The sequence below is a fragment of the Lissotriton vulgaris genome, chromosome 4_1, assembly GCF_964263255.1.
Source record: "Lissotriton vulgaris chromosome 4_1, aLisVul1.2, whole genome shotgun sequence".
In the NCBI taxonomy this organism is placed as follows: domain Eukaryota; kingdom Metazoa; phylum Chordata; class Amphibia; order Caudata; family Salamandridae; genus Lissotriton; species Lissotriton vulgaris.
This window is the reverse complement of record NC_141691.1, coordinates 1,396,793,116-1,396,810,477: the sequence shown is the minus strand read 5'-3', so window position 1 is coordinate 1,396,810,477 and position 17,362 is coordinate 1,396,793,116. Positions and strand designations below refer to the sequence as shown.

The 17,362-nt window shown below is 45.2% G+C and overlaps 1 protein-coding gene across 1 annotated transcript in view; it reads left to right on the top strand.

The window, feature by feature from the left end:
• Positions 1 to 17,362, top strand: part of NPC1 (NPC intracellular cholesterol transporter 1) — a 267,845-nt gene that overhangs the window by 184,878 nt on the left and 65,605 nt on the right. Inside the window, exons 13-18 of the mRNA XM_086965644.1 lie at positions 5,293 to 5,475; positions 6,565 to 6,679; positions 7,170 to 7,297; positions 7,394 to 7,534; positions 10,144 to 10,233; positions 11,458 to 11,648. Coding sequence (XP_086821770.1) covers positions 5,293 to 5,475; positions 6,565 to 6,679; positions 7,170 to 7,297; positions 7,394 to 7,534; positions 10,144 to 10,233; positions 11,458 to 11,648 — 848 coding nt within the window. The remainder of the gene's footprint in view (positions 1 to 5,292; positions 5,476 to 6,564; positions 6,680 to 7,169; positions 7,298 to 7,393; positions 7,535 to 10,143; positions 10,234 to 11,457; positions 11,649 to 17,362) is intronic.

Sequence of the window (17,362 nt, the reverse complement as noted above, 5' to 3'; positions counted from 1 at the left end):
CTGGTGACGAGGGCCTGGGTGACCGTCTTCCTGGTTTCGGTCGGGATCCATCGGAAGATCTTGCGAAGCATGCGAAGGGTGTGAAAGCATGATGAGGAGACGGCGTTGACTTGACTGGTCATCGAGAGGGAGGAGCCAAGGATGAAGCCCAGGTTGCTTGCGTGGTCTGTTGGCTTGGGAGCGGTGCCCAGGCAGGGCTGGGGGCCACCAGGAGTCGTCCCAGGCGGAGGGCGATGGTCCCAGGATGAGGACTTCCGTCTTGTCGGAGTTCAGTTTCAGGCGGCTGTTCTTCATCCACTCGGCGACGTCTTTCATCCCTTCGTGTAGGCTGGTTCTGGCGGTGTCGGGGTCTCTGGTGAGGGAGAGGATCAGCTGGGTGTCGTCGGCGTAGGAGATGATGTTGAGGTTGTGTTGGGGTGTGATGGCAGCAAGAGGTCTCATGTAGACGTTGAAGAGGGTGGGGCTGAGTGATGATCCTTGCGGGACGCCGCAGATGACTTCGGTGGCCTCGGATCGAAACGGGGGGAGGCGGACTCTCTGTGTTCTTCCGGCGAGGAACGAGATGATCCACTCCAGTGCCTTCTCTTGGATGCCGATGTTGCTGAGGCGTTGGACTAGGGTGCGGTGGCAGACAGTGTCGAACGCTGCTGAGAGGTCCAGGAGGATGAGTGCCGCTGTTTCCCCGTTGTCGAGCAGGGCTCGGATGTCGTCAGTGGCTGCGATGAGGGCGGTCTCGGTGCTGTGGTTGGGTCTGAAACCGGACTGCGAGGGGTCGAGCGATCCGTTCTTCTCGAGGAAGGCGGCAAGCTGTCTGTTGACGATCTTCTCGATGACTTTGGCAGGAAAAGGGAGGAGCGAGATGGGGCGGAAGGTTTTGAGGTCGGTGGTTTCTTCAGTAGGGCGCTGAGCTCGGCATGCTTCCAGCTCTCTGGGATTGTGGCGGTGTTGAAGGAGGTGTTGATGACGTCCCGCAGTTGGGGTGCGATGGTGGAGTCTGCCTTGTTGAAGACGTGGTGGGGGCAGGGGTCGGTTGGAGATCCGGAGTGGATGGTGTTCATCGTGCGGGCTGTGTCTTCGGTGGTCACCGTGGTCCAGGTGCGGAGTGTGGCGGTGGCGTGCGTTGGTTCGACGTTTGGGTGCGTGGATGGTGCGCCGAAACTGTTGTGGATGTCGGCAATCTTGTGGTGGAAGAACGAGGCGAGAGAGTCTCAGAGATCTTGTGAAGGAGTGATGTCGTTGTTGCCGGTGCTGGGGTTGGAGAACTCCTTGACGATGCTGAAGAGTTCCTTGCTGTCGTGGGCGTTGTTGTCCAGTCGTTCCTTCAGTGATTTCTTCTTGGTGGTGCGGATGAGCTGGTGGTGCTTGCGGGTGGCGTGTTTGTGGGCGGTCATGTTGTCAGTGGTCTGGTCGAGGAGCCAGGCTTTCTCGAGGGTGCGGCAGGTCTTCTTGGAGTCCTTGAGTTCGTCGGTGAACCAGGGGGCCTTCTTGCTTCTGGGTCTGCTGGGAGGGTTCTTCAGTGGTGCGAGGTCGTCGGCGCAGGCAGTCAGCCACTGCGTGAAGTTGCGTGCTGCTTCGTTGTGCTGGCAGGTGGGTTTTGGCTGAGGGAGGTGGTGAGCTGGTCGGCGGTGATTTTGCTCCAGCTCCTGTGAGGAACCTGTTGTGGGTGGTGGTGGGTTGTGGTTTTTCTGAAGCTGAAGTGGACGCAGCTGTGGTCGGTCCAGTGGAGTCCGGTGGAGTGGCTGAAGGTGATGTGCTTGCTGGATGAGAAGACGGGATCAAGCGTGTGGCCGGCGTAGTGGGTGGGGGTGTTGACCAGTTGCTTGTTGGCGAGGTTGTCCAGCAGGGCGGCGGTGTTGCGGTCCTTGTTGTTCTCCAGGTGGAAGTGGAGGTCCCCTAGGAGGATGTAGTTGGCGGAGGGGAGGGCGTGTGGGCTGATGAAGTCCGTGATGTCTTCGCTGAGTTGTGTGCGTGGTCCCGGGGGTCTGTAGATGAGGGTGCCTCTGAGGGTCGTCTTTGCGTCGATGTGAATCTGGAAGTGGAGGTGCTCGGCGGCGGCGAAGGTGTCGTTGGAGTCGGTCGTGATGCGGATGGTGTTCTTGTGGACGATGGCGATGCCTCCTCCGGTCTGGTTGACGCGGTCCCTCCTGATGATCTTGTACCCGTCCAGGATGGCGATGGCGGGGGCTGAGGAGACGTTCATCCAGGTTTCCGTGAGGAAGGCGATGTCTGGTGATGTTGTGTCGAGGAGGTTCCAGAGTTCCACGGCGTGTCTGTGGACGGAGCGGGTGTTGAGCAGGATGCACTTGAGGTTGCTGCTGGTGCTTGGCGGGTGCGGTGCAGGTTCTGGAGGCAGGTGAACTTGCAGGTTCTGCAGGTGAAGGGTCCGTGAATGCGTTTCGGGGCGGCCTGGCAGCAGGTGGGGTTCCGGCCGGCATTAAGTGCGTTGAGTGTAGCGGCGTCGTAGGTCTGTCGGGTTGTCTTGCATCGGTGGGGGCCAGGGGTCCTGGCACTGGGCGCGGTCCTGGCCGGACGGGCGCAGACGGGCTTGCCTTTGGCGCGCCCGCTGCGCGTGCACGCTGCGCGTGCTTGTGGGCGGCATAAGTAAGGAGCCGGGAGGGAGGAGCAGCTGGGTGGCGGGAGCGGGCGGCGAATGGGCAGGAGGGGGGCGGGGCCGCCGGGAGTCAGCGGCGGGAAAATTAGCGGTTCTGCGGCGGCTGGGGCGTTCCAGGCAGCGGCGGTGGGAAAATAGCGGTTCTGCGGCGGCTGGGGCGTTCCAGGCAGCAGCGAGGCAGGAGTCGGCAGGAGCAGTGGTGAGTGGGGGCGACCTCGCCTGGAAGTAGGCTCAGCGGTCGTAAGGGATACTGGGTTATGGGTTTAGGCACATCTTTGGTCCTCTTTCCTTAGGCCGGGCGGCTGAGTGCAGAGAAGTTCTCCGGTGCGGGTTTTCACAACCGGAGACATCCGCAGTAGAGGGATCCTGCCCAAAGAGGCTGCAGGCGGTGTTGAAAAGACCACTGTTGGCAAACCCAAGGTGGGCTTAGTCTCTCGAAGGTCTGAGGACCAGGCACTGTTGGCCCTCTTTGACTCGGTTTAAGGGGCACGGGTGCGGGATGCTTTTTAGTTTCGATATCGGCAGTCCTGAGTCCTCACAGTTCTTCTAGGGTGCCCTCAGGGATGCAGGGGAGCAGCTTCACTACTCAGGGAGTTCCTGGGTCTTGGGTGGAGGACTGGCAGTCCTACCTGGATTTTGAAGGCACAACAGCTGCAGGATGAGTTGTCTTTGATGAAGTTGTCAGGGACAGCGGACAGGCCGGAAGGGCTGGCGCCAAGTCAAGTTGCTGGTCCTCTTTTCTTGCTTTTGCGGCCCTTCAGTGTCCTCCTTTGAGGTCAGCAGGATCTGATTTCCTCGTGCTAGGGCTCCCCTAAATACCAGATTGAGGGGTGTTAGGGGAGTACGGAATTGTAGCCAATGGGCTTCTTAACCTTGAAGTCATGACGCCCCTTATATGCCCACTTCCTGTGGGAAGTGGGTATAACCCTGACCCAGAGTTCCTATTTCTCCCATCACCAAGATGGCAGACCTTTAATTTCTGTGTCCTATCAGGTAGCCCACCTTAGGGGTGGAACAAGCATGAGGGTGACCAGGCCTCTCTCACTACAAATTTTCCTGCCTGTCCAGGCATCAAATGGGTCCTGATTAGGGGAGTTGGCATCCCTTCACCTCTGAGGGAAGCCAGAGTTTCATACCAATAACGGCAGGCTCCTTGAAACTCGCCTCGGAATGCTAATTTACAGGCCATCCTACTGGATGGGGGTGTAAAACACCCTCTGCTTGAGGAGGCTTTGCTCCTGACCTCCCAACAGCGTGGGCTCTCACCCCTGGTAGTCAGAATCACGTCTGTGGTGGCAGACTGGTCAGAACAAGTCTTTTAGCACACTAGTAGTTGGTAGACTTTCAGGGGGCTCATCTCGAAGGTGCCCTCTGGGTGCATGTATTACCTCCATCAGTGGGTGTCAGTGTGGGTTTATTAATAAAAGATGTTTGATACCAAACATTTTTAGTTTCAGTGAACCATCATTTGACGTTTTTATCAGTTTCCAGCACATGCACTTTAAAATGACTTCCCTGGTCATCTGTAATCTCTAAGAATGGGCGTAGACATTACAGGGGCATATCTGCTCCAGCAGATCTGTTCAGATAAGTAGTATAGGGCACCCTGCCTTAGGTCTGTAAAGCCTGCTGTAGGGGTGGCTTACTTATACTGCATGCAGTGTCTGTAGGCACGGCACACAGGGATGTGTGCCATGCTGTTTGCGCACTTTTGTCTGCACCAAAACACAGTCTACAATGGCTGTCTGCATGAGTTAGGTGAGGGGGCCCTTAGGGTGGCACAATACATGCTGCGGCCCTTAGGGACCCTCTTTAGCACCCATGCCCTGGGTTGCTGTTTGCCAGGGACTTGCAGGGTGACAAAGGGATTGACAATTGGGTGAACAATTATACAGTTTTAGGGAAAGAGATCTGGTTTTGGGGTCCTGGATAGCAGGAACCCAGTGTACTTTCTGTCAAAATTACATCGAATACCAGGCAAAAAGTGGGGTGACTATGTGCGGCACTTTCCTACAGAAAGTCAGTTTCCAGTTCAGAAATTATACAGATCCTTAGATTCCTTCTGAGTTATTCAACTTTTTAACTGCTGAATGGGAATAGGCAACGAAACCTCAATAGAACTGAAAAAAAATGTGGTTATGTTGTGCTCATTAATTGCTCTTGTTTTGTTGTCTTTGGAAATTATGGCAAAATAGCACTCTTCCATGAGCTTTTGCACTTTAAAGCTATACATTCAGACAAAATGTGAATAGAGGCTTCCTGAGCTGTATTTGTGCCTTGCCTCCAGTTTAAAATGGTTATATTCATGAACACAGCAGCAAATTCATTTTTTTCTGGCCTGCGTTCCTCCCCCCTCTTAAAAAAAATCTAATCTCATTTAGAAAGTATTTCCTCCAACCTAGTAACACATTTTGAATTTACTTAGAAGTGCACCAGGTATGTGCTACCATTCAGATGTGTAAATCAAGGCATAAACAGCCCTCCGTGGCCAAGTTGTTGTCTTACTTTGAGAGTGACGGAGCGAGTGTTGTGGAAAAAAAAATAGACTTGTTGAGCACAGCCTATCCACTTTCCTTCAGTTGCTTTGAATAATCTTTTTTGCCCCGATTTGTGAATTCTCTTAGCCAGACAGAACAAATTGTTCTTTGACAGAGGAACTGTCTGTTTCTGTCTTTTGACAGGTGGATTCCAAGATTTCCCTGGGCATCGCTGGTATCATGATTGTCTTGAGCTCTGTGGCCTGTTCATTGGGCATCTTCAGCTATGCTGGAATCCCAATATCTCTGATTGTTATAGAAGTCATACCTTTCTTGGTGCTGGCAGTTGGGGTAGACAACATCTTCATCATTGTGCAGACACTACAGGTAAGGTAGATTTTTTTTACCCTGTCATTGTCTGTATGTATCTGTAAATGTGTGATTATGTGCTCCTGTGCTTCAAGACGAGGTGGAAGTATAGGATTTGCAGACATGTCATAGAATAATACGTCTCTTCGATCTACTGCCAAGAGATTGGCTAATTAGACAGTGTTTTATTACGAAAGACCTAGCATTACAAATAAAATGCTTTAAGCTAAGGGACGTCTTTATAAAGTATATTTTAAATAACTTGGTTTGAGGTGTACTGGCATTCCTTAAAGAAATGTTCTACATTTCATTCCTTCCTTTTTTGTTTGTAAAATTTCTCAAGCATACAAATTTTTACTCAAAAGGATCCCCCTAATGTCAATCCATTGTAGCCTGCGCCCACACTTCAAAGGTGCATCAATTTCCTACTCTGGTCACCTTTTGACTCTGGGTACTACGATCACTGTTGTGTATCGACACGTAGCCAAATCATGAACTCAAAAACTAGGAGACCACTCTCCCCTCAGATCACTATTTACACATCTATTCCAGTCTCTCCATTGACTTTACTGTCCCCTGAGCATTTTCTGCAAGTTCTCACACGTTAACATAGGATCCTCTGCACCCTCCTGTATCCCTTGCTCATATGGCTGCTCGGTCCTCCCCACACAGTATTGGCCCTACCTGCTTCTTTTTAACCCACCACCAATGTCAGTTACCCTCAATGCATGTGCCTCTACTTTTTATTTTTCATTATCATCTAATTCTGCAATGTTCTCTCTCTCTTTCAAAGCACTTCCTCCCACGAGTCCTAAGTAAAAAACAAAATAATAATAATAAATTGTCCTTGAACGCCTTCATGCCTTAACACCGCATCACTGTCTTTTTCACACGGGACTGCCTTGCACTCTGCAACATTCCAGCCCACTGCCCCGTGAGTCCTCACGACCAACACAGAATCTCGCCAAGTGGTGTTCCTTCAAGCTTGTAAGCCCTGAAAGCAAGGGAGCATGTTCTAGCCATTCTTGATTGAATGAAAACACTGAACAAGTTTATTGTCCTGTAGAAAAAGTAATTTGATTAACCGATTTCTTAACACTTTTACAGAGAGATGAACGTCCTCTCGGAGAAACCCTAGATCAGCAGATCGGCCGTGTTTTAGGAGAGGTTGCACCCAGCATTTTCTTATCCTCGTTCTCGGAGACCATTGCATTCTTCTTGGGTATTTATCACGAACTCTTCTTAAGCAACATGTGGGTACATATTTGTTACTCTTTTCAATGCCATCATGCTGCAGTAAATCGATTACAGTGCAGTGACCTGTTCTCAATATGGAAGTAAGCATGTATAAATGAAAACTTGTAAAGATGTTTCGCATGGAGTGCAAAACAGTAGGAATTCAGTCTCTCCTTGTAAACTGAGACTAGTCACAGTTTGAGTATTGATGGGTACTGCATCATGTTTCTCCTGGACCCATGCCCAGCATTTCAGTAGGTATAATATAACTTAACAAGGGCTTGCAATTACCTGAAACATTGTTGACTCTTAATGATTTCGAGAGGCTCAGTATCTGTAAGCCTTTTTGAGGTATCCTCCGTAACCTTGGCTGTAGTTTCAGTTATTTAGCTAGTATCATTAAAATGTGGTGAGTCTGGCAACATAGAGTATTTATTGCAATGGTCAAAGTCTGCCTGCTTTTCTTCCAATTTCAGGGGCTTTATCGACTATGCCTGCTGTCCGCACGTTTTCACTCTTCGCCGGGATGGCTGTGTTCATTGATTTCCTTCTCCAGATAACCTGCTTTGTGAGCCTTTTGGGACTGGATATCCGGCGTCAGGAGGCGAGTCAAGCAAATTATTAAGCAGACTGATGTTAATAAAATGTTTCCTTTGAACCAAGTTTTCCAATGCCCCGCTTTTGTTGTGGTTTCTTGCAGAAAAGTCGGCTAGATATTCTTTGTTGTATCAAAGGATGTGACGAGTCCAGTGGTGGCGGAAGGTCGGAGAGCTGTCTGTTTGTGTTCTTCAAAAAACTTTATGCACCACTGCTGCTAAAGGACTGGATGCGGCCAATTGTGGTAAGTTCCCCAAAGGTCGATCAGTGTTAAGCATGCTTTAGGCGAGGAAACAAAGCAGTAGATGTTTTTAAGAAGCAACCTGTGCCACTATCTTCATATGGCGGTCACACTTCATTGACATTTAAGTGCTTTGACACTGACTTTCCTGTTACTGAGCTGAGTGGTATTCTAAATCATAGTCCTTCATAGTATGAAAAGCAATACCCTTTTTACAGGATGAATATCGGTGAGCACACAGACAATTGTAGAAAGAGCATTACTTCACTGACGAAGACCTACTACGATTTGACCGTAGCACACCGTTATTTACAGCAAACCATTAGTCTCCTTTCCCAAGATCCTCTAAACCATACATGGCACCTGTGTAACTCTCTGTATAGGGCCAGTATGCTTTTCTATGGCCTTTATTTATTTATTTATTTATAAACTCAAAAGGCATTCTCCCTGTGTCAGAAGTAGTCTTTTGCTGAGGACAATGGGCCTTTTTTTTCTACAACCTCAGCAAATACATGAAATCATCACTTTTTGGAGTGCAAAGAACCATTTTCGCAGAGCTAGGAGAGAGCAGGTGTTCAGGCTAATCTTGATGGATTGTATTAATCGTGAAGTATAGAACACCTGCGCATAGGCGTTTGACATCAAACTAGGAGTGTGTGAAATCTTCGTAATTTTCTTTTGCATCATTACAGTTTTTTTTGGGAAATTGCACAAAATGATACGCAATTTCGCGAAATACAAATGTGGCGCTTTGTGCTATATTTTTGCACGAAAATCACCCTCCCTTCCACTATGCAGTATGCATTTTGTGCTAAAAAAGCATCAAGAACACAAGTACTGTGAAGGATAGCTGCTTTTGCATTATTCTCATTTGCGTTGTTCCCTTGCTACAATTCAATTACAAAGTAATTACACAAGAAGGCATAATTGTCATTTCAGGAATTTCAGGTAAAAAGTGTAATGAAAATATTTGCTCTGCAAATGCATCAGCTTTGGGATGCTTCAAGGATACTTAAATGCTAGCTGGCCCCCTGTTTATTGGATAGGGATATGCTCTCATTTCATCTGCCTGGTATTTTCACTGCAGTTCTGGCTAACCTCATCATGTGTTTAAGTTATTTTTCTTTTATCATTGCCCAAGCGGTTGTGACAATTTTCAAGTCTTGCTAGTTGGTGAAGTGGATACGTTATTACTTTTTACACATAGTTACCTTGTAAACTGTGTTTTACGTCGGGTTAGTTTTGCACGTTTGCTTGAGACCAGAATTTAAGTTCAGCCAGACATAAGTGCTAGATTGTATGCAATGTGGGAACCTCTATCAGCCTACCTATTGATGCAAGACTATGGGTGGGTTTGCAGAGCAAGCATGCTGATCAGAATGGCACCTGACAAGCATGATGTAGGGAATACAACTGTCTGCATATTAGCAATATTAGCAAGTCGAAAGGAGAACCATCCTTTAGTCAGCTTCTTGTAGGACTTGTGTATGTATACTTTAAGGGATTAATCTAGAGCTATTGGACAATAGGAAAGGAATTCCAAATATTCCTAAGTCCTTATGCTCACCATGGACTCTTATTTCTCCATGGACATATTTTACTTGCATTTTAAGGCCGAGGCATGGGAGTCAGTTGACGTGTAAGCCCTTTCTTCTCCTTACCTCCCTAAATCTGTTCTCTGATTGTTGATTTCACTTTTCACATTTTGGCACTTTTATTCCCCCAGAGTCGAGAGAAATTCTTGCAGAAACCCAAGTTAATGCCAGCAGTGAATAGGAAAGAGCAGTTTCTTAGCCTACCGAAGACTGTAGAGCTTCATACGCCTATACATTGTCTTGTATTTTCATTTAGTCCAATAACATGTTTCAAATCTGGAGTGTTTGCAGTAACTGTGACAAAGGTTTAATTGCCAAGAAAGTTGAATCCACTGAACTCTAATCTCAGATATGAATGCAGTCACAAGCTGTTCAGGATGCTTCTGGAAAACAAACCATTTAGATATGATTTCTTTTGAACCCTGGGTTTATTAGAGGTCACGGCTAAAGCACATCAAACACTTTTCTTTACCAATCCATTGATCAACCACATTTCCACTTTCTTATTCTTCAGTTGTTGTTGTCCCGTTCTTTGAAGTTAAGGGTTACAAGTAGAAATTTACAAGAGCTTGTAAATAAATAAGTATATCATTAAATATAGTTCTCATGGCAGGCTGTGTGATGAGTATGCTCTGTATTGAGAATAGCATACAGTACTTTACAACCTTCCTCTTGCTACTCGAGTACTGCCGAGTTACAATTCAGACACTGCACCAACCCCACATGCAGATTTGGCCAGCTGCATCCATTTCCACGGATTCTCTTGTGTCCACCAGATTATTCATGTACACTGGTATTTGTATCTTATGTTCTCTATTTCTTTTTTTCGATTTGTTTGGGCCAAACTCTTGTGGGGCGGGGGGGGGGGGGAAGCTGCAGTCCTGCATTACTTAATTAAATTTAGGACTGGGAAATTAATGCAAATGTCACTCCTCCTGCAGAGTGTGCAGACCATATAGGCTTTTCCGGATTTCTGCACTTTTGTCCCAAATTAATTCTTCTGTTCTTTTCCTATAGATCTCAGTGTTTGTTGGAATGTTGTCCTTCAGTATTGCTGTTGTTGGCAAAGTAGAGATAGGATTGGATCAGTCTCTTTCGATGCCTGATGTAAGTATTTCTTGGTGAAATCTGGATGAAGGAACTGTACATCTGGCAAAAGTTTGTGTTCTGCATTTACAACACCTGTAGTTAATGCATTAATGGAACCTATAAATGTTTTTTGTTTTAAATTTTTGTTCATTTGCATTGCACTTTTAAAGTGCTGCTGTCCAGACTGTTTGTTCTTTCATTTTATAGAGCGTAAACGTTTACCTTGAGACCTGCTAGCACTTTGAGATCTATGCAATCTGAGGGTAGCAATCAAGGCTCAAAGTGGAAGTAGGAGGTATTCATCTTGTATTTCAAGCTGGGGTGATCTTAGGTCACTGTCAGACTGGTAGTAGATTCCGGATTCTTGCATTCTGATAAGAAAAAAGCCAACACCCTCCCCCCTCGACTTTTGATAACAAAATTACTTTTACCAGGTGTTCCATGTGCATCAAGTCAGTTTGGGACGTAGTGCAGCAGTTATTTTTTAGGTTGAATGTGTATGGCGCTTACACCTTTGACAGTGAACATATTGGATTCTATACTTAACTTTAAGGGACCATGGGCCAGCCTCCTTGAACCAATTGCGTCTTTTGCTCCTTATTCATCCACTGTTGTCTCAAGATATTTATTTATTTATAAACTTTTATATAGCGCGAACATGATCCCGAAGGATATCAGAGCGCTTTACAATTTGAGGGAGAGGAAGGTAATAGTTGCAGTACAATCATCAAAAAGAAATACCAACCCAAACAAATCAAATATGCATATCAAACAAAAGGTTACAACATTTGTGTTCCATTTTTTTAATTAAACTAAAAGCCAATAATGTAATATTATTCACAACTAATATAATGAAAAATGGACAAGGTACATTTCACTTGGGGCGTGGCTAACCGCCGAGCATGGCGGACGCACATTGTTAATGAAATTATGGATCAGCCCGCAAGATTATTTTAGTCTTACTATTTTTCTATTGGCTCTTTGGATGTGTCCGCCTAGGGACTATTTTACATCTGAAATCATTTGGATAGCGGCCCAAAAGCACTTGGGGTGTGCAATGACAAAACCAACAGAAAAAGAAGTCTGTGAAAATTAAAATTCTAAAAGAGCTTTGCAGTTAGCCTGTAAAAATCTGTGCATATTGTGTGTAAAGTTCGGATTTCTGATGTGAAATGTATTTGATCTTTTAATTTAAGTAAATTGTGCTGATTTGTTTCCAACTTTATCACATTTACCTTCTAGGACTCCTACGTGCTGAACTATTTTAAATCTCTTGGCGAATACCTGCACACTGGCCCCCCTGTATATTTTGTGATTGAAGAAGGGCACAACTATACCTCAGAGAAAGGGCAAAACATGGTATGCGGTGGAACAGGCTGCAACAATAATTCCCTTGTTCAGCAAATTTACAATGCAGCCCAAATTAGCAATTAGTAAGTAAAACCCTTTTAATGTTTTCTCTAGAAGAGTATGTATCCCCTTTGTAGATTGCTATAACTTCCACAACAGGAAATTAAAGCATCTGCGTATACTAAAAAAATTCTAGGCAAATGAAAGGGATAATCTGTCCAGCGTATAGGTGCACACCAAGCGTATAGGTGCACACCAAGGTGTGATAGTTGCCCACTATTACCAAAAAGATAAAGTTCAAGCAAAACCTGGAGAAGGAGGCCCACTAAGTAACAATTCAAATGCAGGTTCTTTAAATTACAAAAGATGCATTTAATTTATTCATTGTTAATATAATTTAATTAACATCACACAAAAAAAATCCATTTGATAACATCACCAAAAACTATTGAACCACCCAAATTAAATAACACAGAACTCCAGCCGACACTTGTTTCGCGACTCTTGTGGCTTTCTCAAGATTCAAGATAATCCACAACTATAATCCAAATGCTACTGGATTCACATTCCCAGGTCCAAATGCAGACAGAGAACTTGGATCCAGTCGGCAAAATGTTTTTTTTTAATCAATCTTGAAAATGTGCCACATAGATGTCTTGCATCTCAATAATTAATCGTCATTCTCCTCTGAAAAGATGAAAGCCTATTCACATATTTAAGCCGACCCATGATAAGGTATCCGGAAAAGTCGAAATTGTTAACTTAAGGAGGATATTCTTGTGATTTATCTTGAGCCGTATATTAACTTGACATATTGATAAGATATATAAAATAATTTTGCATGTTGACAATAAATGTATCTTTTGTAGTTCAAAGACTCGAGTTGTTACGTGGGATGCCTCTTTCTTCAGGTTTTGCTTGAAATTCATCTGCTTATACCTATGCATGCATATTCTTACTTTTGGGGTTTAAAGGTGGCATCTCTCTCTCTCTCTCTCTCTCTCTCTCTCTCTCTCTCTCTCTCTCTCTCTCTCTCTCTCTCTCTCTCTCTCTCTCTCTCTCTCTCTCTCTCTCTCTCTCTCTCTCTCTCTCTCTCTCTCTCTCTCTCTCTCCGCGCGTTAGGCTCTGACTAATATTCCGTATTTAAACACTGAACGGAACAAGAAATAATGTGACAACGATAAAGAAATAAAAACGTAACCCCATCCCACCCCCACCCCCTCTCCTCAGTGAGCAAAACAAAGGAAGGAGATATGTCAGCCCATGTGCCCTGGATGTTACAACAGGTCCACCACGTCAGGGAGAGGAAGGGGACCAGTGATACGCATGTGATGATAGTGGTGTCATCCAGAACTAATTTTAGGATGCAGAGGTTTTGTGGCAAGTTAATTCTAGGAATTCAGTGGAGAGAATAGCTAAGAAAGAGGCCCAGGTTTTGGCATATTCTTTACTCTTCCCCGCTGCTACCATAGAAAGCTTCTCCATCACTAGGAGATTCCATAGCTGATGTAACCAGTGTGTGTGCTCCGGTATCTTGTCAGATTTCCACATTGTCATTATACCCGAGTGCAGCGTTCAATGCAAGCACCATTTGCTGCCCCCTAAGCGAGCACAGTGGAAAAGTATTAAACATTCTTTAAAGGAAGATACTCTGAACCTGTGCCCCAACTTCCAAATTGTATGTAACTTTAGCAGGGTGATGGGGAGGAGTACTGTTGTCAAGAGGACTAGTTCGCTCAATTCAATTCAATATAACTTCTCTCCGGTAAACTGACCCCTTTGGCTCAAACTGCAGAACAGCCTGTGATTGTGATGGTCCATATTTCAGCACTGGTGTGGTGCTAGAGAAAATTGAATCAGAAGGCTAGATGAGGAAAGGCATAGAAATAATAGTGGAAAGCTATTCTTCAGGAAATTTGGTAGCTTTGTAATAAGCAAAATCAGTAAAGCCTGTAATGGACTAATTGACATCTGAGCCTAAGTTAGTTAATGCAGTGGGGGCCGGCATGGGTCGGGTGCAGGAATGGGGGGAATAAAACATACATTATCACGTCTCTCCAGTCTCTCCTCCACGTCAGGACTCGCCCAAAACCAGAAAACACCCAGGCTCCCCTGATCAATCACAACGCTGCAATGCAGCGCTGTGATTGGTTCTATGCACCATGGTTCAGCACTCAGCCAGGGAATGGGGGCCTGGGCATGTTCTCCATGCAGGCTCCGAGAAGGCCAGCCAAGCATTCATGTGCACTTAGAGTGGGCAAACCACTATTCCCCTGCTCCGCAAGCAGAGCAGCCCGCCCGCCCTGCCAGCAAAGCAGTAGAAACAAATAAAATGGTAACATTCAGTTATCATTTTGTTTTTCCTTTAGTTACACTGCTTAAAAGCAGTGGGGCGCTGCTCGTCCGCCTTAGCAGAGGAGCCGCTGCTGAGGTAATGTAGAGTGCTTTTACTTGCCAGAGTAAACAAATGGACATACTGACAATGACGTTACATTTGCCGTCAATCACCTTATACTGGAAACTTTCTGTTGTGCTTTATGGTGAATAATACTGCACTGGTAAACGTGTATAAAAGTTGTTGCTGGAAACAACTTGTCAATTAATCCTACACCTCTGCTAATGTGGGTGCTGGATATTCAGGTTATTCAGGGAAATTAGGCTTTAAAAAAGCACTACTTGTGGGAGACTTAAATTTTTTTCATTATGTTAATTTTTCATTTTAATCTGTCATGGTTTCCCAAACTTAAGTTCTTGGTGTAGATATGGATTATCTATGGTTTTTGGATAACCTGATAACAAATTAAGGTGCCTCCTGACCTAGTAATATCTTACCCATATTTCACTTTGTAATGCATTTGAGGTGTTACTGCTCAAAATATTTAAAATTGTGTTCTCTCAAATAGTTATGACCGCTCATTTGAGATGCCTGGTCTTTCACTTACACCCCTACCTCAACACTGGTTAGTGATTTCAGTAGCTTCTTATACAAGCCTTAGGTGATCCCTACACCAGCTGATATATTCTGCTTAACCTAGGCCTTCATGTTGTTGAGGCCTAATATTTATTTAGCACTGTTGGGTCAACAGGTTTCAGATCACGCATCTTCAGATATGGTCACCAACAAAATCACCAGAAAGCATTCTTCAAAGGTTTCAGTCTGGAGTTAGGCTAAACCCATTCTTTGGCACAGATGTTCTTTTCCAAAATTTATTTTTTATATCCCTAGTCAGACATGCTTATTAGTCTTTTTGTAGATGTCCATTTTGAGTACTCCTGCAAGCGGTATAAGGTGTCTCAGTTGCTCCATTTACCAGTCATAGAGTATCCCTACCACTGACCAGCACATGATTCAGGGTCAGATGTATGAAACCTTCGGCTTTCTTACACACTCTGATTCAGAGTTAGCTAACACAAAAAACATTTCTGGTCATGTGCAAAACCATTTTATGAGTTGGAAAAGTTTTGCCAACTCCTAAAATTAATGTGCGAATTGATACTGATTTGGAATTTGGAAGTGTCATATTTTGAGTATTCCTTCCAAATAGCGAATCTGTATCTGGTGTATCAATGCCTTGCACCTGAAATACCTGTCCCAAACACTTAGAAAGTTACTGCCCCCAAGATTGAGCGGTAACTCATTTCCAAAAGGGAAGTGGTCTTGTTTGGCAGCTTACCTGCAAAAGAGAGAACGCCAGTCAATATTCGAAATTCCCGTTGTAGAGCCTTCCTTCGTGAGACCTCAATATTATTTGTGCCTGACTCATGGAGCTACCATTTGAACCTTTTATTATCTTCCCTGCTGCAGTTCCTTTCATGAAAGGTGGTTTCATGAAAGGTGGCCTTCCTCTTTGCAGTCACTTCCCTTCATAGAGTTGATAAACTGCAAACCCTCACATTGGAAGAGCCATTCATTCAAGTTCACAAAGATTGGGGCGTCCTTACACTCACCTTTTCTGCCTAAGGTCTTCTTCACGTTCCTTGTCAATCAAACCATTTATTAGCCAATGTTTCCCCCCACCTCAGTCAGTTGCAGAAAGAGCCAACACACTTTAGATAGCAAGAGTACTCATGTACTCCATCAGTATCCAACCCTTTAGAAGGACTTAGCAGATCTTTGTAGCTTTTAGTTAGCCCTACTTAGGGAAAGCCATTTCCAAAGCAGACCTTTTTAGATGGATTTTCAAATGTAATCAAGTTTGCTAATCCAAGGCAAAGCGCATACTGCATTCTCTGCCTACAGCACATTTGACTCGAAAAAGCAAACCACTTTCTCTAGGCAGCAACCTAGTTGTAGTCCTATGTAAAGCTGCATCGAGATCTACTATTGACACTTACACCAAGCATTATTGCGTGGACATTTTTGCCCGAAAAGAAGCACAAGGTAAGCAAACTGTCCTTACCAGCTTCTTCCAAACGTCTTCTGCTCCAGCTTGAAGGCCACTGCTTTAAAGTCAATGCAAATCATGTGATCTGCGAAAACGTTACTTACCAGTAACAATCAGTTTGCAGCTTGTAGTGCTGTAGATACACATGTTCCCCACCTCCCTGGATGCAAGCTCACGACACTGCATTTATAATAGTATTTACGCTCTAAATACATTTCCATTCCAGCAGTACACGGACAGCCCTGCTTTGCATTTCTATATATGCTTACTTTCACATGTATGGGAAAACACATTGTAGGGTGTGGTCTATACTCTGGTGCATTGTGGGTTTTATTGGAGATATCATGAGTCACTTAAAACAAAACCTTTAGTTTGGAGAAAAACAACGTACAAGACTAGATGGCAGGAGTGTGCATAGAATGTGAATCGATAGCACTGCAAGGATCAGATTGTTACAAGTAAGGAGCTCTTTCCTTCTCAGACTGTGATCTCTAATTGTGCAAGGCCCAGCCTGCGAATATGCTCCCACAATTTAGTCTTCCTGATCATCCCTACCTGCCATCCTGTCTAGTGTGATTAACCTTCTTTTTTGTGAAAACTAAAGAGCAGAGTACTCATACCTTCCCCATCTGCACTTGGAGGATAACCTAGTACTGAAGGAATTACTTCACTGCATTTGTGTTGCAGTGATTTAAGATTTAGATACATATAAGTGAAGGGTTCACTTTGACCACTGCATAAATAACAAGTATTGAGAATTGAAATAGAATTCCCTGTTCACATAGACTTCCACACCTCACTTAGCTCTGCAGAAAATGATATCGATGAGTGTAAGTGATACATTCCGATTCATAGAAAGTGGATTTGTGGTTGCTTAGGGTATTAGGTGAAACTTAATATTGCAGAAAATATGACACTGTGCAGTATTTATATTGTTCATTTTAGGTTTAACCCCTTCGCTGCGGCGGCTATTCCCCCGGAGCACTAAGGGGGCGGAGCGGCCGCACGGCGGCCGCATGCTGGTGACTGAACCGCTCCGTCACAGCCTCGGTTGAGCTGTGCTGATGACGGAGCGGTTCCGTCATGGCCCGCCCCGCTCAATAGAACATTCAGCGCAGGCGCGAAATTCGCGCCGCGCATGAGCGGCGAGCGGGCCATGACGGAACCGCTCCGTCATCAGCACAGCGCACCCGCAGCTGATGACTGAGCAGTTCCGTCATCCGCGTGCAAGGGGTTAAGGCATGCAAACATAGCTTTGCCCAGGCAAGGGGCAAAGTGGTGGGTACATTGGCAATGTGATGAACATCCCAAAATCTTAACTTTGTGGGTATTCACAGATATTCCCAAAGTCTATTCACACACAGCTTGCACGCTTAACTTTTTTGTTAAACATTGCTGAGTTTGTTTTGTGT